The following is a 23,791-nucleotide window of genomic DNA, read 5'->3' on the forward strand; positions in this document are numbered from 1 at the left end:
AGCTTTCTTTTTTTCCCAGAAAATGAAGAGTTATTTCCTGTCTTCAGACTACTTGTCATGTTTAAGAGATTTCTTAACTTAGTGGTTACATTGTAAAATTAAGGTGAAGTTATTTTTCTGGACCACTTCTTCCTTCCTTCCTTCCTTCCTTCCTTCCCTTTTCTCTTTCTCACCTTTTCCTTTCTCTTTTTCTCTATGTCTTTCTGTCTCTCCCTTTGTTCCTTTCTTTTCCTTCCTTCCTTCTTCCATCTGTCTGTCACTATAATTGTTAGCTTACTTTTAGTTCCTACCACTGTCTACTTAAATACCTGAGCAAGCATAGTCTTTTTCAGTTTTTCACTTGGCTTTTAGAAAAAATGGAATATCATCTGTCTGTCTATAAAATATTTTTTATTGTAAAGATACTGTACAGAGAGGTTACAATTACATGAGCAAGGTAACGAGTCCATTTCCTATGGAGTATTGTTACCCCTTCTTTTGTTTTCCCCCTACCATCCTTCTCCTCCCCAACTCCCAAACTCCTCCCTCCCCCAAAGTTGCAAAGTTCGTTTTCAACATAGTGTCTTGTACAGTCAACCTGTATCCTTAGTTAAGCATTTTGTTATTTCCCTTTCCCTCCCCAAATTATAAAAATGTATATACAAGATGAAAGACACTGGAATCAAATACAGTGACAACAGGGGTTATACCATGGAGGAAGAACATACAAAGAAACAAAAAAATCACATAGTACATTATAAGTATAATAAAAAGTATTATATAAAAAGTATTATAAAAAGAACAGCAACAAAGATAAAACCTCTTGTGTCTCTATCTTGGGGTTCATTTCACTTAGCATCAGCTTATATGGTGATATGTACATAGCTTTTGAGCTTTTCTGCTTGTCCTAGACATAAACTTGTTCTTGCAGATAAGGGAAACCATGGGACCTATATTTCTTTGGGTCTGGCTTACTTCACTTAGTCTTTTCTACTTTAAGGCAGTGTTTGTCTTTGCCAGTGAGATATGCCTCCAATAGGCTGTGTGATTCATTTCTGCAACATTTATGAAAACACCAAACTTTCCTTTCATAAATACTTACCAAGTGTCTTCAAAGTGCCAAATATGAGGGATATATAGTCTCCTGTATGTATACCTCAGTGCATAAAAACAGAATATTGTTGCCTGTCAGTAGTCCAGTAGGACTCAAGTGTAGAGTGTGATGTTGACATCTAGTCAGGTAGGGTGCAGAGCTTAGGGGAGCTGGCGGGGAGGGGTGGCCAGAGGCCAGTGTGTGGCCAAGGACAAGAGCTTAGCCTTGATTCTGATGGCATTGGCATGCTACTGAAGGATTTTGAGCAGAGGAGTAATATACAGTACAGTGATTTAGAAAGATCTAAATCTTTCACCTTGGGCTGATAGGAGGAAAGAGTTAACATCTAAAGCTCTAATTCAGAAAGAAATGAGGACTGTTCTTCCCTTCCTTCTCCAACCCTCCACTCTTACTTTCCCTTTCTCTCTTCTGACAAGGTCTCACTATGCTGGTCTGGAATTTGTGGTCCTTCTGCCTCAGCCTCCTGAGTGCTAGGATTATAGATATGCACCACCATGCTCACAGTGCTGCTAGTTTTTAATTTTGCTCAATATCAGACAGCATCTATTGATTTCCTCTTGTGGAATATAATGATTGCTGGCTTGCTTTTACTAAAACCTACTCCTATACCATGAATACAGACTTTTATCTTCACAATATAGTGAATTATAATTTTTATTATTTGAAATATATTTAGGCTGATATTCCCAGTGATTTTCTTTCTCAAGTATACTTGAGAAATAATTGAGATGTAAATAATTGAATGTAAAAATCTTTCTCCCTATTACTTAGTTGGATAACGTACACATCACTAACATATTCCTGAACTCTTTATAAAAGTGTAAACTTATATATCTACAGGCATGCCCAGTGGTGAGTCTTAAGAGTTTTTGGGACATTCCTCTTGGAGCCTGTGATTCTGTAGTGTCATCAAAGCGATCCTCAGTGGGGCCTGGTATTGGACTTGATGTGCTGATTGCATCTTTTTTTTTTTATTTAAGAAAGGGGACATGGGAAGTTGTGTGTATGTGTGTGTGTGTGTGTGTGTGTGTGTTTGTGTGTGCGTGCGCACGTGGTGATGGGTGTATGTGTTTGGGGATAGATATCTAAGATGTCTATTAGATATATATGTTAGATCTTGCATACCTAAAAAATTCACAAATTTTCATCCCTTAAAGTAATAGTTTAGAAATTTTATCTTCTTATAACATCCATGGTAGTAGGTAAAAAATTCAAAATTATGTTCTCATTTTTAATTTTTTTATTTTGAAAATACATCCAAAAATCATAAACCATGATCAAGCAGAATTCATTTCAGGGATGCAAAGCTGGTTCAATATACACAAATCAATTAATATAATCCATCACATCAACAAGAGCAACTTATAAGAACAACATGGTTATCTCAATAGATGCAGAAAAAGCATTTAACAAGACCCAACACCCCTTTATGATGAAGGTTAATATTTTATTTTGTAACTTTTCCTTTTCTCCTTAGAAACTTCTTTTGCCTGAGTTTTCTGGACTTTAGCAGTAGTAGCATTACTTGACAGGGTTTCTTTTCATTCATTCATGCTTGATCCCCAGTGGCCCTTTAATTCAATAACACACATCCTTCATATCTGGGAATATCCTATCTTTTTTTTCTTTTGTCAGTTATGGGGCTTGAACCCTGGGCCTGGGTGCTGTCCCTGAGTTCTTCATCTCAAGGCTAGCCCTCTACCACTTGAGTCACTGTGCCACTTCCGGTTTACTGGTGGTTTATTGGACATAAGAGTCTCTTGGACTTTCCTGCCCAGCCTGGCTTTGAACCATGATCCTCAGATCTCAGCCTCTTGAGCAGCTAGGATTATAGGCTTGAGCCACCAGCGCCCAGCTCTCTTATTTCTTTAAGAATACTTTTCCTGGTGGGTGCTAGTGGTTCATCCTTATAATCTTAGCTATTCAGAAGGCTGAGATCTGAGGATGGGAGTTTGAAACCAGCCTAGTCAGGAAAGTCTGTGAGACTTATCTTCAATAATTCACCAAAAAGCTGGAAGTGGAGCTGTGGCTCAGGTGGTAGAGTGTTAGCTTTGAGATGAAAAGCTCAGGGACAGCACTTGGGCTCTGAGTTCAAGTCCCAGACTGGCACACACACACAAAAATAGTTTAGAAATTCCATCTTCTGATAATATCTGTAATAGTAGTTGAGAAATTCAATGATTCTAAAAATTCTAAATATGCTAAAAACTCCCATCTTTAATATATTCTTTTGTTAAGTAACTTTTTTCTCTCTTTTTTTTTTTGTCGGTCGTGGGCTTGAACTCTGGGCCTGGGCGCTGTTCCTCAGCTCTTCAGCTCAAGGCGAGCACTCTACCACTTGAGCCACAGCACCACTTCCGGTTTTCTGATGGTTTATTGGAGATAAGAGTCATGGACTTTCCTGCCTGGCCTGGCTTGGAACCATGATCCTCAGATCTCAGCCTCCTAAGTAGCTAGGATTATAGGCGTGAGCCACTGCCGCCCGGCTCTCTTGTTTCTTAAAATTGTTTTCCCCTCAAGCTTTCTGGAATTTATCAGTAGCCTGACTTGACATGATTCCTTTATATTAATTCATCATGGGCCCTTCATGGTCTTTTATTCCAGCAATTTCACTTCTGGGAAGCTTCTTTTTTTCTCTAAAAATTTATTTCCTTCTATTTTCTTAATTGTTTCTGGAAATCCTATTAGTAAGACATGGGGCTTCTGCAATGATTCTCTTTATGTATATATTTTCCTCTTTTCTTCCATCTCATATTTGTTTTTTTCCAGAAAATTTTTTTTAACTTTAGTTTCTTACTTTGTATGAAAGTGTGTGTTCTGCTAGCTTATTTCACTTTTTATCCCTATAATTCTTGTCATTACTATGATTTGGTGGTAACATGGTTTGAACTTAGGACCTTGCATTTGTCTAAGAAGCTCTAGTACTTGAGCCACAGCCAGAGCCCTTTTCCCTTTAGTAGTAGTAGTAGTAGTTGTTGTTGTTGTTATTATTATTATTTGGACAGATTCTCTTACTTTTTAGCCATGATTAGCCTGTGACCACAATTCCCCTGCCTCAGGCTTCTGCTTTGCTGGAATTACAGATTTGAACTGGCTTGTCCATGAATGTTTATCCTGGAAGGCATCAGACCAAGGTCTTCCTATCTTCTCCCGAGTAGCTGGGATTATAGACATGCACTATAACAACTGGTCCAGCATGATTTTCTTTTTAATACAGACTGCTGTGGGAGAGATCTCACTTGCTGAAGGGAGGGGGCCCCTGGTGAAGTTCACCTACTTGCACTCTCACTTTGGAGTTTAGTATCTCCAGTTCCTAAATCTTTCTGTTTCTATTGTATGACTTACTTTCCTTCTGGAAATTCATCCTTGTAAAGCATAGTAGTTACATTTCATAGGTAGCTGATAAAATAATAAGAAAATGCCATCCATGTTCATTTTTTTAATGTTTTTTTTTTTTTTTTGTCGGTCATGGGGCTTGAACTGTGGACTTGGGTGCTGGCCCTCAGGTCTTCAGTTCAAGGCGAGCACTCTACCACTTGAACCACAGAACCACTTATGCTTTTCTAGTGATTTTTTGGAGATAAGAGTCTCACAGACTTTCCTGCCCGGTCTGGCCTTGAAATATGATTCTCAGAGCTCAGCCCCCTGAGCAGTTAGGATTACAGGACCCCTGGCAAAGGGTTCTTTCTTCATTGATTTATACAGTAAAAGTTTACATGCATTACAATGGTAAGTCACACAGAATACATTTTGAGATTCTTCTTTTCTATGAGATCACATCCAATGAAAAGTTCCTTAATATCTTTATTCAACTTAGAAGACACTCTTTTTTTATATTTCTTTTTTTATTGTGAAAATACTGTACAGAGGAGTTACAATTACATGGGCAAGATAATGGGTACATTTCTTATCAAGCATTGTAGCCTCCTCCTTTGTTTCCCCTTCCCATCCCTTCCCATCTTCCCCCCGCCCCCCCAATCCTCCCTCCTCTCCTCCCCCCCCCCAAAGTTGTAAAGTTCGTTTTTGACATAACGACTTGTACATCTCATTGTTGCAATGGGTCCACCTGTATCCCTATTTAGACGATTTGTTTTTCCCCTTCCCCTCCACAAATTATACCGACATCAAATATAGTGAAAGCAGGGGTTATACCATGGGGGAGGGACATACAAAGCAACAAAGAAATAATCTTATAAATGTGTTAGAAACAATCGCATGAAAGAAAAAAAACATTTGAATACATATCTTAGGGTTCATTTCCCTAACAACACCTTATCTGACCTTTTCTTCTTGACTCAGACATATACTAGATATTGCAAATAAGGGAAACCATGGGACCTATGTTTCTTTGGGCCTGGATTACTTCACTTAATATAATTTTTTCCAAGCCTTTCCATTTCCTAACAAATGGGGCAATGTCATTCTTTCTGATGGAGGCATAGAATTCCATTGTGTATATATACCACATTTTCTTGATCCATTCATCTACTGAGGGGCATCTGGGTTGGTTCCATATCTTAGCTATAGTAAATAGTGCTGCAATAAACATAGTCGTGCTGGTAGCTTTAGTGTGGTCTTGTTTGTAAACATTTGGGTAAATGTCCAAAAGGGGGACTGTTGGGTCATAGGGGAGCTCTATGTGGAGTCTTTTGAGGAACCTCCATATTGCTTTCCAAAGTGGTTGAACAAGTTTACACTCCCACCAACAATGCAGTAAGGTTCCCTTCTGTCCACATCCCCTCCAGCATCTGTTGTTATTAGAGTTCTTGATTATAGCCATTCTAACTGGAGTGAGGTGGTATCTCACTGTTGTTTTGATTTGCATTTCTTTTATGGCTAGGGAGGTTGAGCATTTCTTCATGTGTCTATTGGCCATCTTTTTTTCCTCTTCAGAGAAGTTTCTCTTTTAAGTCTTTAACCCACTTATTTATTGGGCAGTTGTTTCTTTGAGGATTTGTTGTTGAGGGATTTAATTTTTTGAGTTCCAACTATATTTTAGATATGAGACCATTGTCTGTTGTATGGCTAGTGAAGATATTCTCCTAATCCGTAGGCTTTCTATTGATCTTGCTAGCTATGTCCTTTACCATGCAGAAGTTCTGCAACTTCATGCAATCCCATTTGTTCAACCTTTCTTAGATTTGTTGTGTTTCTGGGTCTCTAGAAGACACTCTTTGAAGCAACATCTTCTGAAGCTTTTCTAAGATACTTGTCGAAGATACCGATTTTTTTTTTTTTTTTTTTTTTTTGTCGGTCGTGGGCTTGAACTATGGGCCTGGGTGCTGTCCCTCAGCTCTTCAGCTCAAGGTGAGCACTCGACCGCTAGAGCCACAGAGTCACTTCCGGTTTTCTAGTGATTTATTGGAGATAAGAGTCTGCCCCGGCTGGCTTTGAACCACAATGCTCAGATCTCAGCCTCCTGCATAGCTAGGATTACAGGTGTGAACCACCGGTGCCCAGCTGAAGATACAGATTTTTTTAAATTTTTATTTAAATTTATTTTATCTTTATTTTTTCAGTATTTTTATAATTAATTTACTTTATTGTTATTATAGAGGTGATGTATGGAGGGCTTAGAATTATATGAGTCAGGTAATGAGTACATGTCCTTTTGCACAGTGTCTCCCGTTCCCTCCCAGTGTGTGTGCTGGTCTTGTGGGGCTTGTAATCAAGCCTGGATGCTATTCCTGCTGTTTTTCCCTCAAGGCTAGTGCTCTATCATTTGACCCACAGTTCCATTTCTGGCTTTTTGGTAGTTCACTGAAGATAAGAATCTCAGGGATTTTCTTGATCCACTGTCCTCAGATCTCGGCCTCCTGAGTAGCTAGGATTACTGCTGTGAGCCACTGGTGCTTGGCCAGATGGTTTTGAACTTATTTTTTTATTGAGAAAATATTAGACAAAAATCTAGGAAAATAAAGCCCAGTGACAGAATTGGCCCCTAGACTGTAAAGGGATAAATAACTTTTCCCCCTTTTTTATTCACTCTTAGAATTTAGCAAAATATTAATAATAGTTAAATTAGTTTAGAAGAACATAGAAAATAAATTACAAGTGAAATTCATTTGTCTAATAGTGCTCCCAGAATTACAGATCTTGGGTCTTTGGTGTTTGGAAAAAATGTTCTTTTCTAATATACAGGCGACATTAAAGTTTATAGTTGGCTGTATCTACTAATGCTAGCCAGGAATTATATTTTTTAAAAGTTGACCTTGTTTCTTAAATAGTTCCTCTAGTCATACTGTGTGATTTCATTGCCACATGAGCTGTGATTGAGCTGCGTTGGCTGGAACCTGCCTCACCTCTTCCTGAAATGCACATGTTAAACCACTTGCTTGTCCAAATACCATCCTTGAATTTTAATACTCCAAAGATAAATATGATAAAACACAAATTGATATATGTATCTTAGAATTACTTTATGACTCTATGAATAAATAGTTATTGAATGATGCAAATAAAAATGTGCTTACTCTAGAGTTCTGAATTTTATTTTTGAAGGATTCATTTGTAACATTAAATCATATAAGATTTAATAATGAGGTAACTTAAGAGAATTTTTCTTTACTTTTAAATTATTATTTTTATTTATAAAATCCTCTGAAAAATTTGTCATTTATTCTTCCATATCCATATGAGAAGAAGATGAGAATTAGTATGGAGAAGGAATAATGGAGGTCTGATTGTTAATTTTCTTTTATGGGTAGGATTTCATCATTCTTTATCTTAACTAAGATATATTTATATTGCTTAGGATATAAACAAGTTCAATACTAAATGTGAATAATTTGTGCTTCTGACAGAGTAATTTTCTTCCTTGCATTTACTTAATGAAAAGACAAAGAACCATGTTTTTACTATGCATTTATAACATCTGCTTCTAGCAAGCTCTTTATTTTTTATTTTTATTTTTAAATTTTTTGTCATGGGGTTTGAACTCTGGGCCTGGGAGCTATCCCTGAGCTCTTCAGTTCAAGGCTAGTGCTCTACCACTTGAGCCACAGTGCCACTTTCTAGCAAGCTCTTTAATTTCCCAGTGATTCCACATGTTTTAAAACCTTCCAACCTTTGTTCATGAAATGTGTCTTTTAAGGGTGGGGACAAATGCAATGAAATATTAAACAAGATTTCAGGGGCTGGAGGTATATGTCAGTAGTAAAGCATTTGCTTGCCATGTACTAGGGCCTGGAACCAATTCCAGCACTAAAAAAACAACAATCAAAAGATTTTATGATGTATAGACAATTATGTGAGAAAAGAAACACATCATTTATTGCTCAGTGTACATTAGTAACACTTTTATTTTACTTAAGAATTTTGCACAAACTACTTTGTTTTAGTTTTAAAAATTATATATAATTAAGCTTATTGTATAACATAATCATTATATCATATGTATTTGAAATTATTATACTACTGAAATGAACTCCTAAGATAAGGAAACAAAAGACTAATATGTTTTTTTTTCTTTTCTGGTAATTCTGTATTCTTTACCTTCATATGGTGTATTCATGCATATAACTGTGGAGGGCAGGAGGGGTAGGGCTCAGAACTCGAGGACAAAGGGTGAAAAAGTGCAACAGTGGAGTTCACTGGACACTGATAACAGTGAACTATACAACTTTTGGGTGGAGACAGGAGGGAGGGAGGTCCTGGGAGAGAGGGAACCGATGACACTATAAAAGGAAATGTACTTATACCCAATTCATGTAAATGTAACTCCTCTGTACATCACCTCTATGATAACAATAAAGTACATGTTTTTAAAAAGGCTAAAAATTACTTAGCAATGAATAATGAGAAAGAAGATAAATACTTAACCAGAAGAATTTAGACTTTTTAAATGTGATTTTTGAGGTCTTGGGTTCTCTAAGAAATACTACGAAATAGCTGGAGCTAGAATTTTAATTTTAAAGCCCCCTCTTTTGAATTTTATTTCTGTGCAACATATTGTCCTAAACTTTAGCAGATTAAAACAATGGACATTTATTAGTTGACACAGTTTCTGTGGGTCAGGCATCCAGAAATAGCATAGTTGCACGATCCTAGCTTCAGGTATCTTACAGGATGTGGTCAAGCTCTTTTGTGGTACTAGTGTTACTGAGGAACTTGATGATGATACAAGGATCAGCTTCCAGGTTGTCTCAGACCCAGGCCGAGTATTGCATGCTGGTTGTGGCAGGAGACCTTTAGTTTTTTACCTTGTGGACCTCCCCACAGGATGGCTTGAGTGTCCTCATGACGTGATAGATGGCTTCTCCCAGAACAAGTAATCTAAGAGAGAGGGAGGTGGAAGGTGACGTCTGTTTTGTGAAGTGCTACAGCACAGTGAGGCTCTTGTAACTCACTGGGCAGAACTCACTTAAATTAAATGAATGTCCCAGGTGACAGAGCGGATACTGTAGCCGAGAAGCAGGTGTAATGAGTCAAACGTATCTATTTTTGAAAGAAAATAACTTGTCTTTGTCTTTTTCAGTATGGATATTAAAGAGCAAAGAATAGAGCCTATCCACAGGCTCTATCGTCTTTTGGAATTATCTTTCTCATGACTTGTTATTTATTTGTTTTTGTGATGGTACTGGTCCTTGAACTCAGGGCCTGGGTGCTGCCCCTGTCTTTTTCTCTCAAGGCTGGTACGCGACCATGTGTACAGCTCCAAATCTGGCTGTTTGGTAGTGAATTGGAGATAAGACTCTTATGGACTATTCTGCTCAGGCTGGCTTTCAACGATGATTTTCAGATCCCTGTCTCTTCATTAGCTAGGGTTATAGACATGAGTCACTGGTGCCCAGCTTCTCATTACTTTTATTTTGAACAAACTAATTGAAATAAGCTTTCTCATGAAAAGTTCCATAGGCTTTTTTCCTCCCAAGAGCTTTGTGCAGTTTTGTAGTAAAAGCACTTACCAGAGTAGTATCACAAGAAGTACAAGTCTTGAAATGCAGTGGTTTTGTGTTTCTGGGAATAGTGGCTTTTTTTTTTTTTTTTGAACTGGCTTAATATATTGTATTCTGTGTAGGACTCCTATAGAAAAGATGATACATATTTAATTACAAATAGTGCCTATAGCAATTTCGGTGTTTAAATGGGCACAGCAGACACTCAATTTCTATTTTCCCTGAAATTTCTTTTCTCTCTTTTCTCTTCCTTCCTTCCTTCCTTCCTTTTTTCTTTCTTTTTTCCTTTCTTCCTTTCTTTTCTTTCTTTCTCCAGTCCTAGTGCTTGAACTCAGGGCCTGGGCTGCTTTTGCCTACTGCTAGTGCTCTACCACTTGAACCACAGGACCACTTCTGGCTTTTTCTGTGTATGTGGTTCTGAGGAATGGAATCCAGGGCTTCATGAATGCGAGGCAAGCGCTCTACCACCAAGCCACATTCCCAGCCCCTGAAATTTCTTTCTTTCTTTCTTTCTTTCTTTCTTTCTTTCTTTCTTTCTTTCTTTCTTTCTTTCTTTCTTTCTTTCTTTCTTTCTTTCTTTCTTTCTTTCTTTCTTTCTTTCTTTCTTTCTTTCTTTCTTTCTTTCTTTCTTTCTTTCTCTCTCCATCCCTCCCTCCTTCCCTTCCTTCCTTCCTTTCTTCCTTTCTTTTTTTTTAAAAAAGAACTGGCAGTTCTGAGTTTAGGGATAAGCCACCCAGAATAATCTCATAAAATATTAGACTAGGAAAACAAATGTTAGCAGCAGAAGAAATAAATGCAAAGCAGCCTGGCCGGAGCTGGTGCTTGCCAGCAGAAGTCTACAGGCCAATGTAGTCAGGGGTTTGTCTGCAGCAAGCAAGAAGAGCTAAGAAGAACCCATGCAAATCAGTCCACTTTCTCAAGAAAGTTACCTGTTTGGACAAGTATTTGTCCAGAGCCATAAGGCACTTTCCTGCCGGATTTGTGAAACTTGAACTTTGTTGTAGGTTATTTAAAGGTAGTATGTCTTGAATAAAAGGCTATGTGTTAGAAATGCCCTTGTAGCCCATGTCACTGAGTCAGTGTTATTTGGGGTGGGGAATGCTGGCTTGCCAAGTGAGAACTGGGGAGATGTTGTCCTCACCCCTTCTTTGACTGATGAGTAAAACAATAGCCAGCCTGCTTAACAGGCTACCTGTTTGAAGGACTGTAGGTGAAAGAACAGAGGCTCTGTTTGCTAGGAATACTTCCTGGAAGCCTTTGGGCTCACATCCGGGGTTCCAGCGTCTGTGAGGTTTGGGCTTCCCTTCAGATTTTTATTGATCTTTTAAATAACATCCATTTGGCATTTTTTGGATACTAAGTTAGACACCACAAGAAATGCCCGGGAAACACCCAAGAAGCATCTACTGGCTGGTGAGCTGGAATGCTCCCAGTGTTGTGAATTTTCATTTATTTACCGAGTCCTGAAATTGTCAGACCCTCCTGAAAATGTAGTAGACTCCTTATAGTTTACGACTCAGGGAGACAAACCAGCGTTATTGCATGTTAGACAAAATATGAACTGTACTAAAAAAATCCTCTTTGGTTTTCTTATAGTCCCAAATCCAAGATTTTTGATTCAAGTCAATTTTAATGTCTCACTCATTAAAAAAATACGTTTTCATAGTTCTCAAAGTATTGTTTTTGTATTTTGTGGCTTTTCTCATTTTCTGATGTTTTGTTTCTATGAATTAATTTTCATATTTCTAATACTGTTTTTTGTCGGTCATGGAGCTTGGACTCAGGGTCTGGGTGCTGATTCTTCTTTATTTTATTTTTATTGTTATTGTAAAGGTGTTGTCCAGAAGGGTTAAAATTACACAGGTAATTCATTTATTTATTTTTGGACAGTCCCATTCCTTTCCTTGCTCTCTCCCAGATTCCTCCTCCCATCCCCATGTTCAAGTTGCATAATTCATTTTCAATATAGTATCTAATGAGTACTACTGCGGCATTTGTTCACCCTCTGTCTCTCCATTTCTGTGCCCCCTTGCCCTTCCAAAGACAGGTAAATGAAGAAATTAGACAAAAAAAGAAAAGAAAACAAATAGAGCAGTGAAGAAAAAACCCTCTTGTTTCCATTTCTTGGAGTTCATTTTGATAAATATAATTTTATGTGATCATAAACATTGTGCCTTTGTGTTCTTCTGAAAGTGTCCTTTTGTCTCACTATGTGTTAATGTCTAGAGTCCTAAATGATAAATTGATCATGTTCCAGTAGATATTAGATCTAGCTTCTGCATATGGGTGAAGTGACATTATTAGTCACACTTGCTGTCTCCATATCTGTTTATGTGTCTTTGTTATTAGAATTTTGATCCAGTATCAACAAAAGATAGTAAAAATATTGAAGGTATATTTTGTATTTGTATAGATTGTATACATTGTTAATGGGCAATGTATTATAAAGTATAAATTTCACTGCTATATTAGTTTAAAATGTCCACGGAGTAGGGAACTGGCATGTTTTTTGTTGTTGTTGTTACATACTTTGAATGGGCTTTGAACCTCGATCTTCATATCTGAGTTTCCTGAGTAGCTAAGATTATTGCTCTCTTCAGTTTCTTTTTTATTAGGAAGACTTTATCATTAATTCTTGCCCTTTTAATTTGTTTTCTTTATGGATATATTAAAATCTCTTTTAAAAATATAGTCAATGGCCTTGATACTATTTTAGTTTTTCTTTAAAACTTCCCTTTGTACTCAAGCTTAATTTGCATCTTGCTGTTTTTCAACTCATTATGTTTACTCTGTATGAACTTCTGTATGTCTTTGATAGAACTGGCATCTTCCTGCCTCTTTTGAGAGTATAACAAAGTTTATTTAAAATTAATTCCTTTGAAGTTTCAGGGTATTTTTATTCTTTCCATAATTTTTTTCATGAGTCATAAATTGTCTTTTTATTTTTGTTTATTCCTGAGCTGAATATTTCTGTTAGCTCTGAGTAAGTACAAAAATGAATGAGTTTTTGGGGCTGGGAAAGTGGCTCAGTGGTAGAGTGCTAACCTTGAGCTAAAGAGCTGAGGGACAGTGCCCAGGCCCAGATTTCAGGCCTCATGACCAACAAAAAAAATGAGTTTGACTCTCACTCTTTCTGAAGTCTTATGTGTTGACATTCTCTGGTATGTGATATTATCCTCATAATTTCTTTAAGTTATTTAGACATGTCCTCCTTTAGTTCTCTGAGCATATTTAAAATAGGTGATTTAAAAGTCTTTGTCTCAATGAGCCCAAGATCTAGATTTCAAAATTTTAAAATTGTTATTTTAAAGGTGATGTAAGAGGGGTTACAGCTACATAAGTCAGGTTCTAGATTTCTTTAGAGATGGTTTTTGTTGATTGTTGGCCTATACTTTTGTATTTCTTTGCATATCTCATGATAATTTTTGTTGGAATTTGGATGTTTTAAATAATTTCATGAGGAGGCTGGAACTCAGATTCTTCTTTTCCCACTGGATTTATTGTTTCTGCTGCTTCTTTTTTGGGTCATTTAACAGTTAGCAATTTTCTTGAACTAAATTCTATAAAGATTAGATTCTTTGTTGAGTATGTCAATGAAAAGCTGTACTTAGCTTAATGGACAGTTAATGACTGCACATAGGTTTCCTTGAATGTCTAGAACCCCTATTTTCTGATGTTTGCCTAAGCATTCTTTTGTGTTTTTGGAGACACCTTAGAATTAAGACAGATAGTTTACAACTTTGCCTTAGCTTCCACTTGGAGCATGCCTTGTACCTAATACCAGCCAGAGATAAAAGCATGTGAGTTTGGGGGTACTTTCTGAGCTCTTGGAGTGCATGCTAATCCACATGGACTGAAGTTACTAAAATATTAATTTTATTGTTATCTTTGTTTTTTGAGTCTATTGCTTAGTTAAAGAACTGGACACGAGAAGCATGCAAATTAGCATATTAAAAAGTTTATTCTTGTTAATGAAATTTATTCATTTTTATTGAATAAGTGCTCTTTGGATTGCTACAAGCCTTTTAACAGTTTTGTAGCATGCAAATATGTAAGAAAGTAGGGTTCACACACAGAAAAAAGCTTTGAGTAGAAACTCTTATTGAGAAAGCCTGTGCTCTGAAGTAACTAAATGAATAAGAATAATTGTTTATCTTTTACTGTTATACTTATTTTTCCAGAAAATCAGGAGAGGCTGTTTTTGGCCATTCTCATGTCATTTAAATCAGATCTTTTAAAAGTTAACAAAGAAAGCTCAGAAGCAAATGATATTTGTAAATCAAATGGACATAACATACATCTATAGAGCATTTTGTCTAACAGCTGTAGAGTATACAATCTTCTCATTAGCTCATGGAACTTTCTTCAATATAGGCCACTTTTTTAGGACATAAAATAAACTTAGCAAATACAAGAAAACTGAGATAACGCTGTGTATCTTATCAAACCACTAGGGAATTAAACTAGAACTTATAAGCAAAACAAGGAATTTGTTTCATTGAAGAAATAAAAAAGTTCCTGGAATCTATTTAAAAATAAACTAATCCACAAACTTTTGGGATAGAGTAAAAGCAGTGTTAAGAGAAAGTGTAGAGTTATGAGTGCCTATGTTACAAAACAGAGGGCACACAAATAGCCTTCAGGATGTCCCTCAAGCATCTAGAAAGAAGTATAAGCCAGGCTGGGAAGGTGGCTCAGTGGTAGAGCGCTTGCCTTGCATGCCAGAGGCCCTGGGTTCGATTCCTCAGCACCACATAAGCAAAAAGACAAAAGCTGGAAGTGATGCTGTAGCTCAAATAGTAGAGTGCTAGCCTTGAGCTGAAGAGCTGAGGGACAGCGCCCAGGCCCAGAGTTCAGGCCCCACAACCGGACCCCTCCCCCCCCAAAAAAAGACAAAAAAGAAATATAATCCAAACTCCAAATTAGCAGATGTAAGAAATAATAAATTTATTAGGGTAGAGATTAGTTAAATAGAGACTGAAAAGCATATATACAAAGAATTCATGAAACAAGTAGCTAGTTCCTTCAAAAAATAAATAAGATGGATAAACTTTTAGTGACCAAAGGGAGAGAAGAGTCTCAATAAAATTAAATATGAAAAAGAAAATATCACAACAAATACCCAAGAAACCTACAAAGATCATAAGGAAATACTTTGAAAATCTATACTCAAATAAATTGGAAAATATAGAAGAAATGAATAAATTTCTAGATGCAGTTGACCTAACAAAATTGAACCAAGAGGATATACACAATGTAAACAGATCTATAACAAGCAATGTGATTGAAGCAGCAATAAAGAGACTCTTATAAAAGAGAAGCCCAGGACCAGATGGATTCACTGCATTTCTACCAGACCTATAAAGAAAAACTAACACCAGTACTCTTTAAACTCTTCCTTGAAGTTGAAAAAGAAGGAATGCTACCAAATTCATGGTTCATTCCAAAAATGGAGATATAACAAAGAGAATTACAGGCCAATTTTTTGATGAACACCTACGCAAACGTTCTAAATAAAATTCTTGCAAACTGGATGCAAAAACACATTAAAAAATCATTCAATACAACCAACATACCTCAATCAATAAGGACAAGGTTAAAGATAAGGAACACATAAACAGAATTAAGAACAGCAATTGCATGGTCATCTCAATTGAAGTTAAAGCTTTCAACAAAGTTTAACATCCTTTAGTGATAAAAGTTCTGAAGAAACTAAGAATGGAAGCAATGTACCTCAACATATAGCCAATATGATATTAACAGAACAAAACTGAAATAATTTCCCCTAAAGTTAGGAACAAACAAGGTGTCAATGATCACTTTTTGTCAAGACAGTATTAAAATTCTTAGTCAGGGAAACATAGGAGGAAAAAGAAATTAAAATGATTCATTATTTTAGGATTATTTTGATATTAAGATTGTAGTGGTTATTGGTGGTATACAATTTTATTTGTTTATTGGAGATGACTTTAACTTTTAGTCAGTCAGATTTTCAGTTGATTTTCTTTTTCCTTCCAAATATGTGGTCACAGAATCCATTAATAGTGACAGTTTGGTCTTCTCTCCTAATATTATTTAAGGCTCTTACTATGTTTTTCATATTCCATTGACTATGTGAATGTACTATTGTGAAATAAGACTTTTTTTGGCAAGGTTCTACTTTTTTGGCATTTCCACTTGTATGGATAAGGTAGGCTTTCTTCTGGTTGTAGCTTCTATTTTCTTGGAAAGGGCATTGTGTTTCGTTGATTCTTTTCTGAGTATTTATTAAAATGTTCTTTTAAAAATGTGCTCATTTTTATTAACTTGTTAATCTCAAAAAATCATCAATGTTAAATAAATATGCTATGAGAAAAACTAGATGAATGGAAAAAAAAAAAAACAGCAATGAGCTGGGTGCTGGTGGCTCATGCCTGTAATTCTAGCTACTGAGGAGGCTGAGTTCTGAGGATCATGGTTCAAAGCTAGCCCGGGCAGAAAAGTCTGTGAGACTCTTATCTCCAATAAACCACTAGAAAACCAGAAGTGGCACTGTGGCTCAAGTGGTAGAGTGCTCGCCTTGAGCTGAAGAGCTGAGGGAGAGCACCCAGGCCCAGAGTTCAAGCCCCATGACTGACCAAAAACAAACAAAAACCCCCTCAAAATACCCCAAAAACCCAGCAATGGATCCACATAGTTCTAGGAAAGTGTCCCTTGGTGAAAATGTATTATTTCTAAATAAATAACTTGACTTCAATGCATCTTCATATACAAGTGGGACAAGCTGTTGGTCTTTATATTAAGGTATTTAGTATGTGTTGAGAAATTTATTAACAGTATTTTTTATTATGAAATATTTTTTTAAGTTTAAATTTTATTGTAAAGGTGATGTACAGAGAGATCAAAGTTACATAAGTCAGGTAATGAGTACATTTTTTTTGAACAGTGTTACCCCCTCATTTTCTCCCACTTTCCCCCCTCCCAACCTTCCTCCCCCCACAAGCTGTAAACTTTATTTCTAACATAGTGTCTAGTGAGTATCACTGCTGAATTGGTTCACCCTTTGTACCACCATTTCTGATTCCTCATTACCTCCCCAAATAAGATAAATTTACAGAAATAAAAAAAAAAATGACAAAAGGGAATAAACCCAAGGGGGAAAAATCTGTGAACAGTACAATAAAAAGAGTTAACTAGTCATCACACAAATTTGATGCTTTGTTAATTTTCAGTCTAAATTGTTTAAGTAAACAAACCTTTCCAATAATACTTTCTTTCCTCCTATGTGGACAGTATTTCTAAATTTGGTGTTTAACGTTCTTATGCTTTTATACGTTAATGATATATTAGTAAAGCTAATATTTAAAAGTAATTATTTTCAGGCTTTCACATTTAGTATCTCATCAGTGAAGTATCTATTTGTATCTATTTAGTATCTATTTGTGAAGAATGAAGTCTTTGAGTCAGGAAGTCTTGGCTTTAAGTTTCCAAACTATGGTGTAGATTTTTGTATTTCTATTTTCATTTATGTTGGGTTTTGCTTATGCTTTGTCCCTAGTGCATTCTTTTATGACTCCTAAGTTGCTTTGCTCTCTTCTCATAATTAAATGATTCTCTTTTACCCTGGAAATATCCAATGTTTTGAGTCTATTGTATTTGAAATTGATATAGTTACTTTATTGCTATATTGTACCTTTGATGACAATGATTCCTGCCCCCACTTTGTTGCTAAAAAGTGTTCCATATTGACTTTTTCTTCCTGTGCCTGTCCTGGGGCTTGAGCTCAGGGCCTGGACGCTTTTCCTGAGCTTTTGTGTTCAAGGTTAGTGCTCTAGCACTTGAGCCATAGCTCCACTTTCAAAAGCTCACTTTTGGCAGTCAATTAATGTTAAGAGTCTCATGGACTTTCTAGTCTGGGCTGGCTTTGAACAGTAATTCTCAGATCTCAGCCTCCTAAGCAGGTAGGATTATAGATGTGAACCACTGTCACCTGACCAGCTTGAAATTAGGGCCCCATACTTGTTAGGTGGCACACTTTTTTGCTCAGTCATACTTTAAACTCTATTTTACACTGGTTATTTTTAGGGTATGTCTTACTTTCCATGTAAGGAAGGTGCTGGAATCTGTCTACTTAATGTTTTCTGTCATAGCTAGGATCACAGGAGTGTGTCACTATACCCATTTTCCCTCTCTAAATAGACATATTTATTTTTTGGCCTGGGCTTTCCTAGAGCCACATTTCTCCTTTTCTCAGTCTCCCAAGTAGGTAGGATTACATGTGTGAGCCACTGGTGTCTGGCTCCCTTTTGACTTTTGAAAGATACTTTCATTAGATGAAGGTTTTAGTGGGAGTGATTATTTTCTTTCAGCAATGGTACTTTGGATAAGCTGTTTCTTTGTCTTTTTGCTTAGTTCTGACAAGAAATCTGGGATATTAATGTGTGGCAATTAGTTTTTTGATAATTTTGTCATGTTTTAAAGTTTTGGATTTAATGTGTTCTTTTCCTTTGAATCTTTATTCTAAGATATTTTCTTTACTCCTAGATTTCTTTTCTTTGATTACAAACGACCTGGTACAGTGTTCTTAATGTGATTCTCCTTGGAGTTCATTGAGTTTATTACATCAGAGGGTTTATAGCTGTTATGCAATTTGGAAAAGTTTTGGCAATTATTTTGTGTGTAACATTTTTTTTCTGATCTCACCTAACCCTTTCCTGGAACTCCAATTAAATATATATTGTTATATATATTTATATATATAACATTAATAACATATAATACATATATATGTATACATTAATAACATATATATATATATATATGTATTGTTAATACAACTAGTGAGATTTTTTTTTTTGGTCCGGTCGTGGGGCCTGAACTCTGGGCCTGGGCACTGTCCCTCAGCTCTTCAGCTCAAGGCTAGCGCTCTACCACTTGAGCCACAGTGCCACTTCCGGCTTTTTTCTTTTTGCTTATGTGGTGCTGAGGAATCCAACCCAGGGCCTCAGGCATTAAAAGCAAGCGATCTACCACTGAGCCACCTTCCCAGCCCCAGTGAGATTTTTGTTTAAGGTAATGTAGGTTTTATCTAGATGTTTCATTTGATTCTTTTGCATGTGTGTGTGTCCGCGCGCGCGCGTGTGTGTTTGTATGCATGCATGCTCCAAATGGGGCTTGAATTTAGGTCCTCCCACTCTTGCTTAGCTTTTTTACTCGAAGCTAGTGCTCTACTACTTGGGCCATGCCTCCAGTCTAGAACTTTGTTGGTTAATTGGAGATAAGAGTCTCTAAGATTTGTCTGCCTAGTTTGCTAAGCCTTTTGAGTAGCTAAGATTACAGGTATAAGCTACCGATGACTAGCTTGAATGCCTAAAACTGAGATGAAGGAAATAACTTTTCTGTTGATGTCTGATATGAGAATTTATAGTTTGGACAGACCAGTGTCACCTTCTTTCTGGTTTATTGTTAATTATAATATGTGATTAGATTACCTTGTAATCTCAACTAAATAGTATGTACCATTGCAATTGGCATTAGTAATGGTAGAAAATACATCAAAAGTTGCATCCAGTAAAATTTAAAGTTATTTATATTTCCCTTTGCTCTTAATTGGATTAAATTTTAGTTTTCATTTAGCTTTCTTGTGCAGTATTTTATACTTTTTGCTTTAATGGGTGTTTTATGATAGCTGATATATTACCGGATTATCATATTTTAAATCTAATAATGTATCTATAGAGATCAACAGATTAAAAGTCCATGAAATAAGAAAAAAAAGCAAAATATTTTAATGTTTTTTTTTTTGCATTACTCACTGGATGCTATTGAGTGGTTTTTGTTTCTCATTTACTGGCTTAATTAACATTTTTCTATGTTGAATAATACACTTCAATGATTTTTAAATATTGGCATTATTTAATTGCTTGTTTCTCTCCCCTTCAAGGAACTTGCTTTAATGGGCCAAGTCACCTCACCTTTAATGGGCCTCAAATCACCTCAGACAGAAGTAGAATTGCCTCAGCAGGAAGCAAAACCAGAGTCAGAGACAAATGATGAAGAAACAGAAAAGGTGAAGTCTTTGATTTAAAAAAAGTCCTCCTTGCCAATATGAAAGTAATAATCTATCTTCTGTTGCTTGAAAGTTCCCTGAGCTCTACCACTTGAGCCACAGTGCTACTTCCAGTTTTCTGGTGGTTTATTGAAGATGAGAGTTTCATGGACTTTCCTTCCTGGGCAGGCTTTGAACTGTGATCCTCAGATCTCAGCCTCCTGAGTAGCTAGGATTGTAGGCATGAGCCAGCTGCACCTGGCTTTTAGGAGCATATTTAACTGTCAGCAAGTTCTCATCCAAGGCTACATGGGGAGTCTTGGAAAAAGGTTTTTAATAGCTTACTTGATATAGAGACAAGAATGTCTACAAGGTAGCTGGAGAATTAATTAAAAGTTATTAGTCAATAAGAAAGTGTTACTGTAGTCTGCCTTGAGCTAGAAGAAATGTTGCAAATATGACAAGGGGAAACTTTTTTTCTATGAAATATGGAAAATGGGTGACAGAGGTTTGCTTCAGAACTGAAGCTTCCATTTTACCCATCCCTGGCAAAGTAAGTGAGGAATCCAGAGTAAGCCAGGACATACTCTCTAAATTGGATATATCTCTTTGAGTACAGAAATATACAGTTAAGTGAAACAAATGTGATAATGAGTCGCTCTATACATTTTATAAAATGCTAATAGTGAGTAGCAAACCCCTTTGGCTTTTGAAAATATGACTCCCCATCTGAAAACTGAGCAGACATTGGCTCTGTAGGGTACCATGTCATATTCAGAAAGTGTGTGGACCTTTGTTTTCACAAAGTTAGAGTTGCCACAGTTGCTAAAAGTGCTGGAGTTTGAGATACTTCTGGCTGAGATTGTGTCCTTTTCAACTTTGTTTTCTTGTCACCAGCTTCAGAATCCAGCATATAGTGGAACTAGTAGCCAGGTGGCAATGGTATGTGGATAAATCAACTCTGAAGCCTACAGCATGTGCTGTGAGTTTATATTAAGAATAAGCATCTCATAGTAATACCACTTAGACCAAAGTCTCTGGTCATTAATCCTTTAGTAGGCACACTGAAAAGACATGATCAGTTAGCCTAAGGAAAATAGAAGTCACTCATAGAATCAAACTGACTTAATACCATTCATTACATTTATATAATATATAAGGGAATATATTGTTTTTAAATAAACTATGAAAAAGGTCAACCATCAGGTACCTAGTTTAGGTATCATTTTGACTGTTTAAAATAAAAATTTAAACAAAAGTTTTTTTTTGTAATTTTTGGGAAACATCCTCTCAATTTTGCCATTCATAAGCAACCATCAATTATTTCCAGCCACTGACTATTAACAAGGAAAGTAACCACTTTTTTTTTCGAGGCAAATAGCTGTTGATATCCAGTCCTGGCATTAAGACATACCATAGTATCTTTCATACCAGACATTTTCTTTCTTTTTTTAAAAAATAAGTTTTTTATTGTGAAAATACTGTACAGAGGGGTTACACTCACATGAGCAAGGTAATGAGTACATTTCTTTTTTTTTTTATTGTGAAAATACCATACAGAGGGGTTACAATTACATGGGCAAGGTAATGAGTGCATTTCCTATCAAGCATTGTTGCCTCCTCCTTTGTTTCCCCTTCCCATCCCTTCCCATCTTTCCCCCACCCCCCACTCCCTCCTACCCCGCCTTCTTGGCCAAAGTTGTAAAGTTCGTTTTTCAACATAATGTCTTGTAGATCTCATTGTTGCAATGGGTCCACCTGTATCCCTATTTAAACAATTTTTTTTTTCCCTTCCCCTCCACAATTTATACCAACATCAAATACAGTGAAAACAGGGCTTATACAGTGGGGGAGAGACATACAAAGCAACAAAGAAATAATCTTATAAATATGTTAGACACAATAGCAAGAAAGAAAAAAACATTTGAATCATTAACTTGGGGTTCATTTCACTTAATGACATTGCCCCATTTGTTAGGAAATGGAAAGACTTGGAAAAAATTATATTAAGTGAAGTAAGCCAAGCCCAAAGAAACATAGTCCCATGGTTTCCCTTATTTGCAATAACTAGTATATGTCTGAGACAAGCAGAAAAGTTCAGATAAGTTGATGTTAAGTGAAATGAGTACATTTCTTATCAAGCATTGTTGCCTCTCACAGACTTTTCTACCCAGGCTGGCTTTGACCCTCAGAACTCAGCCTCCTGAATAGCTAATGAGAGCCACCAGCACTTGGCCTTCAAACTGAAGTTTTAAGGGACTCAAACTTGTTCATTCTAAGATGACTTTTCACATTTAAAAATTACTTTAAGGTTGGCTAACATGTCTTATGCTGGTAATTTTAGCTGGAGGTAGAGATTAGGAGGATCAAAGTTCGAGGACAGGTGGGTGAAAAATTTGAGATTTTATCTCAACAAACAAGCTAGGTGTTGTTGTAGGGCCTATAATCTCAACTGGGTTGGGAATATAGATGGGAGAATCTTGATCTGAGGCCAGACAAGACAAAATAAAATGAGAATATCTAAAAAACTAATTTAAAAAGAGCAAAAAAGATTGGGTCATCATGAACTAAATAGTGGATTGCTTATCTAGCAAGCACAAGATCCTGAGTTCAAGCTCCAATACCATCAAAAAGTATTTTTAAAGACCCCAAGATTTTTTGTAGATATGTGTTATCTCAACCAATATTTATCTATTAAAAAGGGAAAGTTTACCGCATCATTCATCTAAAATAATAACATAAAATGACTTTTAAAGATTAAGATATATAAAAATTTGGAATGAGGGCTGGGAAGATGGCTCAGTGGCAGAGTGCTTGCCTTGCATGTATGAGGCCCTGGATTCAATTCCTCAGCCCTACATAGGCAGAGAAAGATAGAAGTGGCGCTGTGGCTCAAGTGGTAGACCACTAGCCTTGAGCTGAAGAGCTGAGGGACAGTGCCCAGGCCCAGAGTTCAGGCCCCACGACTGACCAAAAAAAAAATGGAATGACATTAATTTTTGTATGTATGATTTTATAGACACTAGATTCTCATATCTGCTTTTGCATTCAATCTGTAGCAATATATTCTTTGGGTCAAATTATATTTAAAATGTCACTTCATATAGGTGAAAGGGAATCATATTTTTTAGAGTCTTTTAATTCTTTCTCAATGATCAGCATTCCACAAGTGGGAGTTTCTTAAAGATTAGTTGTGAGGAGTGAGGGAGGTGGGGGAGGGAAGGGATAGTAGGAGAAAAACAAAGAAGGGGGTAACAATGTTCAACAAGAAATGTACTCAATTAACTAGCCCCTCTGTACAGCACTTTTACAATAAAATAAAATAATATTAAAAAAAGATTAGTTGTAATTTGTTATCAGAAACAGAAACATATATACATACATATATACACAGAGACACATATGCATATATACACATATATACATTTATATATACATGCATACATGTATATACATGTATTACAAATATACACACACATATATATAAAATATATGATTATTGTATATCATGACATCCATCTTGGTTTGTGAGCTATTTTTATTTACCCTAATTGATTTTTTAATCTCATGAGCTAATCATTGTTTCAGTATTTATCAGTGAAATTTACGGTTGTGAATTTCAACAATGAAAAGGTGTAAAACAGGCTGGGAAGGTGGCTCAGTGGTAGAGCGCTTGCCTTGCATGCCAGAGGCCCTGGGTTCGATTCCTCAGCACCACATAAGCAAAAAGAAAAAAGCCGGAAGTGGCGCTGTGGCTCAAGTGGTAGAGCGCTA

General features: G+C 36.4%; 1 protein-coding gene across 1 annotated transcript in view; it reads left to right on the forward strand.

Moving 5' to 3' along the window:
- Ttc6 (tetratricopeptide repeat domain 6) overlaps positions 1-23,791 on the forward strand; it is a 166,211-nt gene that overhangs the window by 16,291 nt on the left and 126,129 nt on the right. Inside the window, exons 4-6 of the mRNA XM_042677817.1 lie at positions 19,913-20,038; positions 20,825-20,959; positions 22,362-22,400. Coding sequence (XP_042533751.1) covers positions 19,913-20,038; positions 20,825-20,959; positions 22,362-22,400 — 300 coding nt within the window. The remainder of the gene's footprint in view (positions 1-19,912; positions 20,039-20,824; positions 20,960-22,361; positions 22,401-23,791) is intronic.

The sequence above is a fragment of the Dipodomys spectabilis genome, unplaced genomic scaffold, assembly GCF_019054845.1.
Source record: "Dipodomys spectabilis isolate Male_0828 unplaced genomic scaffold, ASM1905484v1 ptg000042l, whole genome shotgun sequence".
Lineage (NCBI taxonomy): Eukaryota > Metazoa > Chordata > Mammalia > Rodentia > Heteromyidae > Dipodomys > Dipodomys spectabilis.